The sequence below is a fragment of the Heterodontus francisci genome, chromosome 9, assembly GCF_036365525.1.
Source record: "Heterodontus francisci isolate sHetFra1 chromosome 9, sHetFra1.hap1, whole genome shotgun sequence".
Taxonomy (NCBI): domain Eukaryota; kingdom Metazoa; phylum Chordata; class Chondrichthyes; order Heterodontiformes; family Heterodontidae; genus Heterodontus; species Heterodontus francisci.
The window spans coordinates 54,486,159-54,503,317 of NC_090379.1; the positions used below are offsets into that span (position 1 = coordinate 54,486,159).

The 17,159-nt window shown below is 43.9% G+C and overlaps 1 protein-coding gene across 3 annotated transcripts in view; it reads left to right on the forward strand.

Moving 5' to 3' along the window:
- frmd6 (FERM domain containing 6) overlaps nt 1–17,159 on the forward strand; it is a 159,379-nt gene that overhangs the window by 70,410 nt on the left and 71,810 nt on the right. Inside the window, exons 2-3 of one of the 3 annotated variants that reach the window (XM_068039098.1) lie at nt 375–632; nt 3,150–3,240. The exons of 1 other annotated variant lie outside the window; for it this stretch is intronic. In XM_068039098.1, coding sequence (XP_067895199.1) covers nt 534–632; nt 3,150–3,240 — 190 coding nt within the window. In that variant the 5' untranslated portion in view covers nt 375–533. The remainder of the gene's footprint in view (nt 1–374; nt 633–3,149; nt 3,241–17,159) is intronic. One more of the 3 variants, XM_068039099.1, reaches the window with a different exon arrangement.

Genomic DNA, 17,159 nt, shown 5'->3' on the forward strand with positions numbered 1-17,159 from the left:
TCCAAGTACCACGAAAACCTTTTCCTTCTACATGCACCCTCTTTATGTGCCATTCTCTGAGATCCAAAACATTTCCTCCTACAATAGGAAGTTTAAGAAATTTAGGCATAATTCAATTTTCTGCTGATTTATAAAAGCAGCTTGAGAATTAATAATGTAATTGATATTTTTCTACATATGTAATTATTTTAAGTCAAGTCTTAAAAGAATGAATGTGAGCCTTCAAACCTCAGCTGTCAAAGCAATTAGCTAACTCACCTTTGCATTTAAGTCAACTGTTGTGTCTAAGCTTGCCCCAGAATATCCTAATTACAGTGTAGTTTGACTTGCTTCCTTCATCCGACGGTAACATATCACTTTTCCCTCCTATCCAGCTGCAGTGAATGTTATGACACCTCCAGAGCTGTCCTACCTCTTGTGTGTGATGTCGAGGATTTGTGTGCTACTGTAGTTCACTACAGCTCAATGCTCTGACTTAATTTGAAAGAATCCTGGGGTACCTGGGAGAAACATCCTACAGCCTACTTGGCGTGATGAGCAAGTTCACCTTTCAGAACAACAAAGTGATGCAGGACCGCCGGAGTGTTTGTGTCTTCCTTCCAAATGACGAAACTCTCAACATTATTGTGAATGTAGGTTTTGTCGATTTATCTTTCTATTGATTTTGTTTCCTAAAATGATTAACAGCTCTTTTGATGGTTTCTTCAACATTTAAACGTGAAGTTTGCACAATATTCTCGCCATATGGCGTGGTGGTTTTTGCAGCTCCCATTCAGTGCTTTCTTTATTTAACCCATTATGCTCTGAAATGCCATCAAAATACAAATAGCAAGTAGCTTATTCTAAATTGTGACCCAGTGCATGTTTGAATTTTGTTTTTAAATACATTCAGTCTTAAAAATTGCAGAAGATGACTGTAGATGTTACAATGGCAAACATGGATATAATATGATGGGTGTTAAATATAGCAACATGTTAGATCAATGAGTTGAAGTTTACTATGAAAAATTATGAGGTGCTCTTACTGCCTTTTAATTTATTGTTTGGAAGAGAAGGCACATTTTAAAATCCACTTTAATGTGTTCTGTTTAGTTCCATTTATATTCACGCATCATTGTCTAGCAAAATAGTTGCTGGCCACCTCTTTGGCTGGAATTTTAGGTGGGGTGGGTGGCTGCGCCCACTGGCCAAAATGTCAGTGGCAAGCCCCCCTCTGCTGGGCCTGGGAGCCACGCCATGATTTTACGTGGCCCAGGCCCTTAATTGGCCTCGGGTGGGACTACCGCCCCTCTGAGGCAGGAAGTCCAGCCTCCAAGAGCTGCCAGCCAATCAGCAGGCCAGCAGCTCTCAGTCCCAGAAAGGCCACTGGGAGCAATGGCCACTGCTGGGACTGTAGCCAGGGAGAGGAGCAAGAGGGACGCTGGCCCCGGAAAAAAAGAAAGTTTGTGAGGCGTCGCTGGGGACAATTGGCCGGGCTCCTGCGAGGCAAGGGGGGGGGGGGGGGGCCGGTGGGTTGAGGAAGGGGGTGGGGGGATGTACTTCAGTGGGCGTGGTTGGGCCATCGGTGGGGCACAGGATGCCCGATCAATAGGGTTATAACCCCCCACCAGGCAGTCTTCCTGTGGTCTGGGGGTGGTTGGGAGGCCCTCCTGCTTGGGCAATCTGTGGCCCATGGATGCTGCTCTTGCGTCCACACCACCCCCTGCCCCCAGCACCCCTCGCTGGGGCCAGCCTACTGACCCTGGTAAGCCCAACTCACTTAGCTACATTCCAGGGCTCCATGTCTACTCCTGGTCCTCCTGCAGTACTCTTGGAGGTGGGATCCCTGTCCTTAAAGGGATGAGGACACCAACGCTGGGCAGTTAATTGCCTGAGCAATGTAAAATGCGGTCGGGGGATCCCCAAGAATGGCCAAGGTGGGGTTCTGCTCGTCTTTCTGGCTCGATGTCGGGACCCCCGCTGCCTGCATAAAAACCAGCCCACAGTTTGGAATCTTACTCCAACATAAACCAGAGCCTATCATTATTTACCCCATTACAACATTCAAACATGCTGAACTGCTGTTCCCAGTATTCCTCCTCCCCTTCTGTTGCCAAAATGTTTAATGAGAAAAACCTCACGAAAATATTTCACCTGTGCCTTAGTTTCAGATCCTAGAAAAGCAAACAAATAAGATTTTTACTCTTTCCCAATTTCCTCTCTCTTCTATGCTAGGGACTAAGAAGCTTATCACTGGGCTTACAGGAAAGGGAGTAACACTGAAATGGAGGCAGTCCCTTCAGGTGCCCTGCCATTTAGCTTTCTTTTCCTTCCTGTGATGGATGGGAGCATCTAGAAACTGGCCTTATCTATGCACAGCACTGTGCATGTGCATATTTTTCTTTGTTTTGCAAATGAGATGCAATCCACTTGAAGACAGGAGTCAATATAGCTATGAAATTTTCCTTAGTTTTAGAGTTACATTCCAAAAACTGTGAGAATAGTGCCTTCAATCCATATACTGCATCTGTCCAGTCCTCCTGTGTGCAGAGAAGAAACTGCCAGATGAGGTTGTGTGTATGAACCTTCCGTATCCTTTGAATAGTCTCTGAATGTTCAGTGTTTGGCCCAAACATGAATGGGAGGATAATTCCTACCATGAGCAAAGATGCAAAAACAAGTCCATTTATAACTAACCACACATCCATTGTTTGCATACACTCCTACCAATGGAAACATCCTCATGCTTAAGTCAACCTGAGGTAACATTTTGAACAGTAAAAGACATTTCTAACTGGTCTTAACATTTTGGCAAATACTGTAAGCAGTTTGGAGATTCTATTCATTACGATCTTACCATAATTTTTGTTCACTGAACTTACTTAATCTTAAATGCAGCAATATTGAGAATATATTTAATACATCTTTTATGACTTGAAATTATTTAAAATATCAGTAGAAAAAAGCTTAATCTCCGAATTAAATTACTATGCAATTTGGCAAAATTTCCACTTCATTCTCTACTCCAAGGAGGATACATTATTGCAGCTGTGAAAGTGAGCTCACAATTGCAGTATGTAGTTTCAATTCCTGTGAAGGCAAAGCATCTCAATATTGGAATCTGCTTCTGCTAAATACCATCAAAAATTCATAATGTTTCTTTTTTGCAGGTTAAAGCCTTGTGCCAAGAATTATTCATTCAAGTCTGTGACCTTCTAAGGCTGAAAGACTGTCATCTTTTTGGGCTCAGTGTCATACAAAGTAAGTGAGACCAGAAACTGATCACAGTTCCACAACGATGAGGTAAAACTCTGCAATATATCCACTTTATTGGGATCATGTAGAGAGCTGCAGAGTTTTATTCATAATCACACCTTCAACCTTTTTATTTTAAGCGTAACCTATTCATAATATTTTATCATGCCTAAGCTTTTCCCTTGTGCTCTACTACAATGTGGTATAATTTAGGCATCACAGAATTATTTAGTAAAAATAGAAGTATGGCTGGATAGTAGGGAAGCTGATCAACGAGGAAAGTAAACCCACAAAACAGTCATTTCTGTTCCTTGAGATCAATCTTAGATTTACTGAAGTTTTGATTTAATTTTGGGTGTGCGTTTGTATCTTCAAGCTCTTCAGCTATTCTTTAGCTTCTACCTTAATCGAATCATAATTATTTATTTCATTATCTGAAATACTTAAATTGCAGGGATTCAGTGCATTTAACTTCCTGGTTTGCAGTCTGTGAAAATACTTCAATGTGATTGGCTGCTTACCCAGCTTGCTGACAGCACTGCTGCTGGAAGCCTGGAGATCCCCTTGACTTGCCACTAGATTTAAACTGCCTTTGGGAAAGGAGAAAACCACACCACAGAGATTATTAGATCTTTGTTGACAGCTTTTGCTTGAGGACAATGGTGTGCACCGTTACTTTGCTGCTGACCACAAAATCCAGCTAAAATCTACGGGCTGTGCCACTTTTACACCATACGTCAGTTTCAATGACAAGTGCACACACATGTACTTAGAAGTTTATTACAGTTATTAAAACTGCTGCAGCAATTTTGAATTTTTGTACAACCATGTGGGTAGATCTTAGTCATTATGACCTGAGTGCTGAGCTTAGGCAGTAAAGAGAGGCAAATCAGGTGAGCAAGGTCACACCCCATAATTGAGGCCAATGGGAGAAAATCAGGTGGACTCAGCTGGGAACATAAGGTCCTTCCACTTGATTTATCTCTTTGCGTTCTGCCCAGGCAGATGGACTTTATGAAATAATGTTGCAAATATAGCATAGACAAAGATTGCAAAAACAAAATATGACGAAAACATATTATGCAAGAATGGAATGTTGATATAATTCATACGATCTGATCAGTGGGAAAATCAGATTTGTGAATATCCAAACATCTTTAACAATTTCCATCAATCGTGAGCAATTATTGAAACAAAGCATTTTGAACTCAGGATTAAAAGTCACCATTTGTTTCTTCGATTTATAAAAGAACCTAAGCAGTTTAAAATTAATTAAAGCCATGAATTTGGGACTCTTAGAACTTACCAAGTTCATATTAGTCCAGTTTTTCTTTCATTGTTGATCCAAAGCAGAGTAAGGAAGAACAACTTGCATTTATCTGGCATTGTACCTCACCTCCCAGAAAACTCAAAGCATTTGCCATACAATGAATTATTCTGAAGTGCAGTTACGTAGGCAAATAAAACATTAAATAGATTGAGGAAAGAGAAAATAAGTACAAATAAAACCAATAATGACATTTGAAGTAAAAATGAAAGAAAACGCATGGCAACAAACTATATCAACTTGTATTTATATAGCACCTTCAACATAATAAAACGTTCGAAGGTGCTTTACAGGTACATTATAAAACAAAATCTGACACCGAGCCACACAAGAAGATATTAGAGCAGATGACCAAAATCTTGGTCAAAGAGGTAGATTTTAAGGAGCATCTTAAAGGAGGAGAGAGAGGCAGAGAGATATGGGGAGGGAATTTACCTTGAAAGCTGAAGGCACAGCCACAAGGCAGGGGATGGGAACAATCGAAATGTGGAGCTTATTCAAGGAGCAGCTACTGTGTGTCCTTGATAAGTATGTACCTGTGAGGCAGGGAGGAAGTTGTCGTGCGAGGGAGCCGTGGTTTACTAAAGAAGTTGAAGCGCTTGTCAAGAGGAAGAAGAAGGCTTATGTTAGGATGAGACGTGAAGGCTCAGTTAGGGCGCTTGAGAGCTACAAGCTAGCCAGGAAGGATCTAAAGGGAGAGCTAAGAAGAGCAAGGAGAGGACACGAGAAGTCATTGGTGGATCGGATCAGGGAAAACCCTAAGGCTTTCTATAGGTATATCAGGAATAAAAGAATGACTAGAGTTCGATTGGGGCCAATCAAGGATAGTAGTGGGAAGTTGTGTGTGGAATCAGAGGAGATAGGGGAAGTGTTAAATGAATATTTTGCGTCAGTATTTACAGTAGAGAAAGAAAATGTTGTTGAGAATACTGAGATTCAGGCTACGAGGCTAGATGGGATTGAGGTTCACAAGGAGGAGGTGTTAGCAATTTTGGAAAGTGTGAAAATAGATAAGTCCCCTGGGCCAGATGGGATTTATCCTAGGATTCTCTGGGAAGCTAGGGAGGAGATTGCAGAGCCTTTGTCCTTGATCTTTATGTCGTCATTGTCGACAGGAATAGTGCCGGAAGACTGGAGGATTGCAAATGTTGTCCCCTTGTTCAAGAAGGGGAGTAGAGACAGCACTGGTAATTATAGACCTGTGAGCCTTACTTCGGTTGTGGGTAAAATGTTGGAAAAGGTTATAAGAGACAGGATTTATAATCATCTTGAAAAGAATAAGTACATTAGAGATAGTCAGCACGGTTTTGTGACGGGTAGGTCGTGCCTCACAAACCTTATTGAGTTTTTCGAGAAGGTGACCAAACAGGTGGATGAGGGTAAAGCAGTGGATGTGGTGTATATGGATTTCAGTAAGGCGTTTGATAAGGTTCCCCACGGTAGGCTATTGCAGAAAATACGGAAGTATGGGGTTGAAGGCGATTTAGAGCTTTGGATCAGAAATTGGCTAGCTGAAAGAAGACAGAGGGTGGTGGTTGATGGCAAATGTTCATCCTGGAGTTTAGTTACTAGTGGTGTACCGCAAGGATCTGTTTTGGGGCCACTGCTGTTTGTCATTTATATAAATGACCTGGAAGAGGGTGTAGAAGGGTGGGTTAGTAAATTTGCAGACGACACTAAGGTCGGTGAAGTTGTGGATAGTGCCGAAGGATGTTGTAGGGTACAGAGAGACATAGATAGGCTGCAGAGCTGGGCTGAGAGATGGCAAATGGAGTTTAATGCGGAAAAGTGTGAGGTGATTCACTTTGGAAGGAGTAACAGGAATGCAGAGTACTGGGCTAATGGGAAGATTCTTGGTAGTGTAGATGAACAGAGAGATCTTGGTGTCCAGGTGCATAAATCCCTGAAGGTTGCTAACCAGGTTAATAGGGCTGTTAAGAAGGCATATGGTGTGTTAGCTTTTATTAGTAGGGGGGTCGAGTTTCGGAGCCACGAGGTCATGCTGCAGCTGTACAAAACTCTGGTGAGACCACACCTGGAGTATTGCGTGCAGTTCTGGTCACCGCATTATAGGAAGGATGTGGAAGCTATGGAAAGGGTGCAGAGGAGATTTACTAGGATGTTGCCTGGTATGGAGGGAAGGTCTTACGAGGAAAGGCTGAGGGACTTGAGGTTGTTTTCGTTGGAGAGAAGGAGGAGGAGAGGTGACTTAATAGAGACATATAAGATAATCAGAGGGTTAGATAGGGTGGATAGTGAGCGTCTTTTTCCTCGGATGGTGATGGCAAACACGAGGGGACATAGCTTCAAGTTGAGGGGTGATAGATATAGGACAGATGTGAGAGGTAGTTTCTTTACTCAGAGAGTAGTAAGGGCGTGGAACGCCCTGCCTGCAGCAGTAGTAGATTCGCCAACTTTAAGGGCATTTAAGTGGACATTGGATAGACACATGGATGAAAATGGAATAGTGTAGGTCAGATGGTTTCACAGGTCGGCGCAACATCGAGGGCCGAAGGGCCTGTACTGCGCTGTAATGTTCTAATTCTAATGGTGGAATGATTAAAAGTGCAGAATTAGAGGTTTGTGGGACTGACGGAGATTACAGAGATAAGGAGGGGCAAGGCAATGGAGAGATTTGAAACCAAGAATGAAAATTTTAAAATCGAAACTTTGTTTAACCGGGAGCCAGCATAGGTCAGCAAGCATAGGGGTGATAGATGAATGGAACTTGGAGTAGGTTAGGACAGAGCAGCAGATTTTTATATGACCTTAAATTTGCAGAGGATAGAATGTGGGAGGCAGGCCAGGAGTGCACTGGAATAGTCTAGAGGTAACAAAAGCATGGATGAGGATTCAGCAGCTGATGAGCTGAGATAGGGGCAGAGTCAGTAATGTCAGAGGTGGAAATTGGCAGTCTTAGTGATGACGTGGATACGTGGTCATCTCAGGGTCAAATATGACATCAAGGTTATGAACCAACTTGTTCAGCCTCAGACAGATGCCAGAGAAAGGGATGGAGTAGGTAACTAAAAAATGGAATTTCCTTTCGAAATATCATAAAGTAATGAAGTGTGGAAAGCCACAAAAATTCTTTTTTGAAGAAAGTGGAAAGGTGAATGCTCCTTTTCATGTATTTGTGGAGATTTTAGCAAGGTTGTGTGCAGCTGGACTGCGTATGAAGAAGTTCAAATCACTCCTCAGATGCCTCTTTTCCAGGTTGAGAAATGTCTCAAGATACTTCAATCGATGCCAAAGCAAAGAAAGAAATATTAGGAGGAGAGACCAAAAATGTTGTTAACAAAACTGGGTTGTAAGCATGGTGCAGACATCAAACCCCGGGCACCTGCTTAAGTACTGCCCCCCCCCCCCCCCCCCACCACCGCAACACCCAGGCCCCGGCCCCCACCTTCATTCCTTTAAGAAGTATTGGTTGTTTCCTATCCATCAGCTAGTTACTTATCCATTCCCAACGTTTACTCTAACTAACCACAGCTTTGAGTTTAACTAATATCCTTTTGTTTTGGCCTTTATCAAGAGCCATTTGGATGACAGGGTGCACCAAGTAATAAGAGTTTGACAGTCCACTTGGATTGTCACTTCCTCAAAGATGTTGAGAAGATTTTTGAGGCAGAATTTTCTATTTTGAATCCATGTTGACTGCTGATAACTAGCTTATTGTTGTACAGATGATCTTCATACTTACTTCTGATGATCAATTCCATTATTTCACATGGAATAGAAGTAAGAATAACGAGTCTATTGTGGTCTGTGTTTGTTTTGACACTGCGTTGGTATCTGGCCGCCAGATTAGTCTATTGGTGCCTCCCTACTATCCTTCATACTGATTGTCAGTGCTTCACAAATCTCTTCCCTAGACTCGATCAGCACGCTGGGATAAATATCATCTATCCCTGGGAATTTATTTGTTTTGTCAGTTTAGCCTGTATAGAGCTTTTACCTCATATGGTGAAGTCACTGATTTTATTTGTGACCACTTTTGTTTGGAGAGGGTATGTTTAGTATGTCTTCCCATCCGAATTCACGCAGAAAGTAATTATCCAGAATATTTACTATTTTGTTTGCATCCTTTGTTTCAAGCCTATTTCCCCAGCACAATTTTTCAGCTCCTCTTTGACTGCCCTTTTGCAGTTGTGGTATCTAAAGAATTTTTATTATGCTTAAGCTCAGCTGCTATACCTTTTTTCCAGTTCTGTTTTTGCCCCGCTGATCACCCTTTTAATGTGTTTCTGCATTTTCTTGTATTAATCCCAGTGAGCCCCTTTCATTTTCTCCCTCCAGGATTTTTACAGGTCATTTGTCTCCATCATACACTTTTAATTTCTTTGCTACTTTTTTCAAATGTTTGTTTTGGAGCTTGTTGGTTTTGAGAATGTCCTACATGCTCGCATTATGTCTTTAAAGGTATTCCATTTACCTTCTTTGAATTGTTGTGAACAACCTTCCCCAATTTATTTATTATAGGTGTTCCCTCATTTCATCAAAATTAACCCTTTTAAATTTATATACTAGCTTCCCGATCTTGGATATTTCTGACTTCCAGATTGTGTTAAAAGTTATCATTTTTTGGTTGCTGTTTCCCAAACATGCCACAGCCTCTATTGCTTGTACGTTTGCTGGAAATTAACAATACCAGATCAAGATGAGTATTATCTTTTGTGACATCCGTGACATACTTGGTCAAGAAGCGGACATATACTAAATCTACTAACTTTGTCTCTAAACCACATGGGTTATCCTAGTTTATATTATGTTGCAACCTTGGTGTCACATTTGACCCTGGAATTAGCTTCCGAGCACATGTTCGCACCATCACTAAGACTGCCTCTTTTCACCTCTGTAACGTCGCCCGACTTCACCCCGTCTCAGCTCATCTGCTGCTGAAACTCTCATTCATGCCTTTGTAACCTCCAGACTTGACTGTTCCAATGCACTCCTGGCTGGTCTCCACATTCTACCCTCTGTAAATTTGAGGTCATCGAAAACTCTGCTGCCCATATCTTAGCTCATACCAAGAGCCGTTCACCTATTACCCCTGTGCTCGCTGTCTTACACTGGCTCACAGTCAAGCAACATCTTGATTTTAAAATTCTCATCCTGTTTTCAAATCCCTCCATGGCGTTGCCCCTCACTATCTCTGTAATCTTCTCCAGTGCTACAACCCTCTGAGATATCTGCCCCTCTGGCCACTTGAGCATCCCTGATTTTAATCATTTCACCATTGGTGTTCATGACTTCAGTTGCCTGGGCCCCAAACTCTGGAATGCCTTCCCTATCCCTCTGTATCTCTCGACTTTGCTTTCCTCCTTTAATACACTTCTTAAAACCAAACTCTTTGACCAAGCTTTTGGTCATCTGACCCAATATCTCCGTATGTGGCTCACCGTCATAATTTTGTTTTATAATGCTCTTGTGAAGCGCCTTGGGATGTTTTATTACATTAAAGGTACTATATAAATACAAGCTGTTGTTACTGTTGTTAGTGATGATTCTCCCATTGAAATAATGTTGCTGTTGTCCCATACCCTCCCTTTCCCTTCATTGAGCACACTGTCCTCCTTCATATGCAAATCTGGGGGTTGGGGGAGTGGGGTGTCCCAGGTTACTTACAAGCCAGAAAGAGGCTCAGAACCCACCAAATCTGACTTTAACTGATAGTTGCTTACATATACTAATTAGCATTTGATCAAATCATTGAATCCTGATAGTGATTTTAACTTGGGCCTGAATAGGAAAACCGCTGTGGCATTCCCTCCAGGTGAAGGCCAGTGTGGGGAGTTTCGAGAAGCTGAAGATGTTGTCTGGTAAATAATTTACTTTCCTTTGTGCAGCCAGGTGTTGCAGGAGTGCTCCACAAGGGAAGTTTGAGTATCTCCTCCCCTTGATGCTTTCCCCTGCATTCCCCTCACCACCAACCACTGCATGACCCCATGGAATCTCCTTTTCCTTCCCACTCAATTGAGTGTCGGCAGGCAATCCTCTGCAACCAGTTCTGGTTGTGGGCATCCATTTCCTTCCTGTTCAGGTTGGGCAGTTGGAAAACGAACTGAAACCGGTTGTTTCCTGAGAGAAACCCATTACCTGTTAGCAGTTAACATTTCCCCTGCACCTTCCCTCACCCCCTCCCCCCCCAACCCCCACACCAGCAGCTGTTGTGTAACATGCCCCTACTGTTAGCTTGCATTTTTAGCATTGGTGTTATCTGACCATTATGTAGATTTCTGCCTCCCACATGATCAATATCTTTTTACCTCCCAGATGTCCCTACATATAGGGCCATACCATTTCTTTTTTTGGCCACACTAATCACACTATTGTTAGAGTCTACTTTGTCTAGTGGTACATGAGACAAACCACTTCTACTCCTGCCTGTCCAAAGCAACATATTTAACTCAATTTGAGTATCATCTTGCCTTATACTCAGCAGATTATGGTTCGCCACAATTGTTTATATCTGCAGATTGTAATAGATTTGCCTTATCTCTGGGCTGTTTCCATAGCAAAAGGCATTTTGACATGGACAGTTCATTAGCCTGACTCAAAATCCCTTACCAGGAGGACTGGTGGACTGCTGTTAGTTTGGCTCCTACCTTTTGATATGTCTCAACTGGGGAGTCTTATTGGAAGTATACTCCCACCAGCAGAACTCTAAGGATCATATGAGCTTGTGAGCCTTCTCACCACATCAAGGTGCAGTCCCCCGGGGAGGAATCTCTCTCAACTCCGAATGCTATGTTCATGTCCATCTTCAGGATTTACCCATGTTTCTGAGAAACCACACAATAGTTCCATAATGCGACAGCTGGTGCTTCCAGTTCTGATGTCTTATTTCTAATGCTTCTACTATTCATGTATATATATCTTATAGTTTTGCTTTTACCTGGTCACCAGTTCATGAGTTCCTGATTTTTCTGTGTCATTTCTGCTTGTTGACTACCTCTACCCTACCATCGTTCTCATTTGAGATCCTGTTTCCTTCGTGCACCACCATTTCTCTAGTTTTAATGATTTCTATTGCTATCTCGAATGTTCCTTGCAAGTCACTACATGATCTAAGTTTAGTCCGTGTCTCTTGTACTAATCTTGTTTATTCTGGAAGGATTCCCAGTTATTTATAAAGGTAACATTATTGCTGTCACACCACACTGCCAGCCACTCATTTACCTCCTAAATTCTTTTGGTAAACTCCCCTGCTTCCCAAATACTGGAAATATACAAGAAAATATTATTTTGCATCCTCTGTCTTTATGTTTTGAAACCATCTTCATATATGAGGTTTTTGAGGCTTCTATAATATTTCTTCTATGTCATTTACCCCTATGTGCACTAGTACCAAAGCATCCCCATGTGCTCCCTTCAGTATCCTTGCCAACCTTTCCTCAATACATATTGCTCTAGCTCCAGGTAGACAGTTCACCATCCTGTAAATATTGTCCTTACGGCATACATAGCTATCCACTTTCCTCAGCAAAGAATTGCCTACAACTGCAATATCTCTGTGACCTGCTTCTTGCTTCTTTGTCCAGATTGTCTCTTGGGTTTTCTAGCTACCTTGACTTCAATGGAAAGTAACATTGGGCAAGTGTAAAACAGGCCTCCAACCTGAACCCTTGTCGCAGGCTAGGTTAAAACTGGGGGTATAGTTAAAATTAAATGTTGCGTGATGGCTCTCAACGTCTGTAACTGCAATCTTTGTCAGGGCAAATGGACTGAAAAGAGCCCAAGCTATAAATAGCCAAAATAATCAATCCAGGTTACTGTGATTTAGAAATAAAGAATAAGCATTTATATAACACCTTTCATAATCTAAGGATGACCCAGAGTGCTTTGCACTCAATGAAGTAGTTTTGAAATGTAGTCATTGTTGTATTGTAGAAAATGTGGCAACTATTTTGCACATAGCATAGTCTCACAAACTGCCATAAAATAAATGACCAGATGATCTGTTTTCAGGTGTCGTTGAGGGATAAATGTTGCCCGGACACCGGGTGAATACCTCTGCTCTTTGAACAGTGGAATGGATCTTTTACCTTAAACAAAATACAGCTGATTGAAAACAAGCAATTAATGAAATATCATGATTGCACACAGTTTTTTTGTAAAATTACAAGCATTTCACATCACAGTCTCTAATTTGTTAATAGTTTTATTAGCAAAATATTGTCTTTCCCATTGCAACTAATCTCAGGCCATATCTTCTGAGAGAATGCCAAGGGAAGGAGACACAGAATGCAGAGCAAGTTAAAGGGCAAGTTAGCCCTTGCTGCTCATGTTAGCAATTTGTTACTTTTGCATTGGTGGTTATCTGGGATCTAATCACTTGCCTTCCTTCCTGGCTAGACATTGTGAAATGGTAGGGAAAGAGTTAAAACAAAGCAAGGAGAACATATTAAAACAGGGAACATAACATCAATTAAAACTGCAAAACCTTAGGATCATTTTTCAATTAAAAGTCATTAAGCACTTTAAGTCATTAAGAATATAAAGCACTACAAAAGGTTGGTGTGGCACGTCATCCACTTTGATTATCACCACCGACTGTCCATTTCCCTAAAAATTTAAAATAGTTTTAGAATAAATATGGGCCCAGACCTTGCTTTAAAAAAAGGCTAGCTCACGGCACACACTATTATCAATGCATAAAAAACCCAGCAGTTTAAGACGAGGAAAAGATACATTGTGATTTGTGAATTCACACAAAACGCTGGACAATTGCACCGCTCTGCTGTTAGCCTTGTAAAAACTGGAGCTCGCCAGCAACTTCCCCATAGATGTCAACAAATTGTTATGTTTTCACTGCCAAACTCAAAATAAATGTCTCGAAGTTAGGGCTGCTATTTCACAGCATGAGGACCCTGCTAATGGGTTCATTTATGTTTGAATTGCCTTCCATGTTGAAACCAGCTGGCAATAAATGATAGTTATTCTGCACATGCCACATAAAGCATGCAGCCAGGATGCAAGTAAAGTTGGAGAAATTATAAAAGAAAGTAAATCATTTACAAAGAAAAAATGCATTAAGAAATACAATTAAAGGATAGAAGTGAAAGGAACCCAAGAGGGCACAGATTGGAAAGCACTTGACTGGATGCAATTTTTTTAAATTTATTTCCAAAATGTACTTTATTCATAGAAATCTGTAAAAAAAAAAATACATTACCAAACATTTTCAAACAGCACCAAAAAATACAAACATTGCAAGGGAGATCAGTTTCCTTCAATACAATCATGAGTTGCCTCACAACCCTTCCATTTCATTTGTCATGCCAGATGCATTTTTACATTTTACAGCAAACGAAAATTTTCCCAATACAGTTTGAGGGGTTTCCCATGGATCCAGCCCCTCAGTTCAGCTTGGTGGGGGGACCTTACACTGTGGTCTTTCCCCATTGAGCCTTTGCTGCCGCTGCCCCAAGCTTTAGTGCGTCCCTCAGCACGTAGTCCTGGGCCTTGGAATGTGCCAGTCTGCAACATTTGGTCATGGGCAACTCTTTGCGCTGGAAGACCAGCATGTTTCGGGCAGACCAAAGGGCGTCTTTCACCGAATTGATAGTCCTCCAGCAGCAGTTGATGTTTGTCCCGGTGTGCGTCCCTGGGAACAGCCCATAGAGCACAGACTCCTGTATTACAGAGCTGCTTGGGATGAACCTCGATAAAAACCACTGCATCTCTTTCCACACCTGATTTGCAAAGACACATTCCAGAAGGAGGTGGGTAACCGTCTCTTCCCCACCACAGCCACCGCGGGGGCACTGTGCGGAGGGGGTGAGACTTCGGGCGTGCATGAAGGATCTGACGGGGAGGGCTCTTCTCACCACCAGCCAAGCTACATCTTGGTGCTTGTTTGAAAGTTCTGGTGATGAGGCATTCCGCCAAATGACTTTGGCGGTCTGCTCGGGGAACCATCCGACAGGATCCACCGTCTCCTTTTCCCGTAGGGCCTTGAGGACATTCCGTGCAGACCACTGCCTGATGGATCGGTGGTCAAAGGTGTTTTCCCACAGAAACTGCTCCACGAAGGACAGGTGATATGGCATGATCCAACTGGATGGAGCTTTCCGCGGCAATGTGCCCAGGCACAACCTTCGCAACACCAGAGACAGATAGAACCTCAGCATGTAGTGACACTTGGAGTTTGCGTACTGGAGGTCTACACACAGCTTGATGCAGCCGCACACGAAGGTGGTCATCAGGATGAGGGCGACGTTGTGTACGTTTTTCCCGCCCTTATCCAGAGGTTTGAACATCGTGTCCCTCCGGACCCGGTCCATTTTAGATCCCCAGATGAAGCGGAAAATGGCTCGGGTGACCGCTGCAGCGCAGGAGTGGGGTATGGGCCAGACCTGCGCCATGTACAGCAACAACGTGAGCGCCTCGCACCTGATGACCAGGTTCTTACCCACAATGGAGAGAGATCGCTGCCCCCACATGCTCAACCTGTGTTGTACCTTGGCTACTCGCTCCTCCCAGGTTTTGGTGCACGCCCCGGCCCTTCCGAACCATATCCCCGGCACCTTCAGGTAGTCTGACCTGACGGTGAAGGGGACAAAGGATCGGTCAGCCCAGTTCCCAAAGAACATGGCCTCGCTCTTGCCGTGGTTAAGTTTGGCTCCCGAGGCCAGTTCGAATTGGTCGCAGATGCTCATCAGTCTGCGCACGGACAGCGGATCCGAGCAGAAGACGGCGACGTCATCCATGTACAGAGAGGTTTTAACCTGAGTGCCTCCACTGCCTGGGATTGTCACCCCTCGTATGCTCGCATCCTTCCTAATAGACTCAGCAAAGGGTTCAATACAGTAAACAAACAAGACCGGGGAGAGAGGATAGCCCTGTCTGACTCCAGATTGGATCTGGAAACTTACCGATTCCCACCCATTGATTGAGACTGCGCTACTGATGTTTGTGTAGAGCAGTTGGATCCAATTGCAGATTCCCTCCCCAAACCCCATTTTGGAAAGCACGTCCATCATGTAGGTGTGCGATATCCTGTCAAAAGCCTTCTCCTGGTCCAGGCTGATGAGGCAGGTGTCCACCCTCCTTTCCCTTACATAGGCGATCGTATCCCTGAGTAGCGTGAGGCGATTGGAGATCTCCCTGCCGGGTACAGTACAGGTCTGATTGGGGTGGATCACCAACTCCAGAGCAGACTTGACTCGACTGGCTATGACTTTGGACAGAATCTTGTAGTCAACATTAAGCAGTGAGATGGGCCGCCAATTTCTGATTTCTGCCCTCTCCCCCTTCCGCTTGTAGATGACGGTGATGATGCCTTTCCTCATGGATTCTGACATGCTGCCGGCCAGCAGCATACTCTCGTATACTTCCAGCAGGTCCGGGCCGACCCAGTCCCACAGGGCCGAGTACAACTCGACCGGTAAGCCGTCGCTTCCGGGAGTTTTACTCGTCTCGAAGGACTCGACGGCCTTTGTCAGCTCGTCCAGAGTTAGCGGCTTGTCCAGTCTCTCCTTCGTGCTGTCATCTAAGACCTCTGTGATAGATGACAGGAAGGACTGGGAAGTTCTGCTGTCTGTGGGCTTCGCGTCATACAGCCCAGCATAAAAGGATTTGCTGATCCTTAGTATGTCGGATTGCGAAGACGTCACCGAGTCATCCTCTTCCTTCAGGCTGCTGATAACAGAGCTCTCTCTGTGTACCTTTTGGAAGAAGTAACGCGAGCACGTCTCATCCTGCTCGATGGAGTGGACTCTGGACCGGAAGATGATCTTGGAGGCCTCCGTGGCAAAGAGCGAGGCCTGCTGGCTCTTCACCTCTTATAGGTCCTCCTTGACCTCGACCCCCATCGATTGCAGCCGGAGCAGATTTTGCATTCTTTTCTGGAATCGGGACATTTCCCTCTGTCTCTCTCTCGCCCTCTTAACCCCTTTGCGGATAAAGAACATCTTGATGTTCTCCTTGATCACTTCCCACCAGTGAACTGGAGACTCAAAGAGGGGTTTCACGGTCCTCGACCCTTTGTAATCCTTTTGAGTTCCTCAATGTTCTCTGGGGTTAGCAGTGTAGCATTGAGCTTCCACGTCCCCTTGCCAACCCGCTGGTCGTCCTGTAAGTGACAGTCAGCCAGTAAGAGGCAGTGGTTGGAGAAGAACAACGGCTTGACGTTGGTGGATCCGACTGTGACAGCGTGGGACACAAACAGGTAGGCAATCCTGGAACGGGCAGACCCGTCCGATCTTGACCAGGTGTATCTACGCTACGCTCCGTCTGCAGGTTTGCTGAAGACGTCGTGCAGTTTGGCATCTTTAACTGTTTCTATTAGGAATCTGGACGTAGCGTCCAGTTTGCTGTCGTCTCTGCCAGATCGTCCAGCTGCATCGATGATGCAGTTGAAGTCACTGCCTAGGATGACCGGCCTGGACGTCGCCAGCAGCAGTGGGAGCTGTTGGAAGACGGTCAGCCGCTCGCTGTGTTGTACCAGGACGTACATGTTGATCAACTGGAGCGGAGCTCCAGCGACCCGGGTTCAATTCTGGGTACTGTCTGTGCGGAGTTTGCAAGTTCTCCCTGTGACCAAGTGGGTTTTCGCCGGGTGCTCCAGTTTCCTCCCACAGCCAAAGACTTG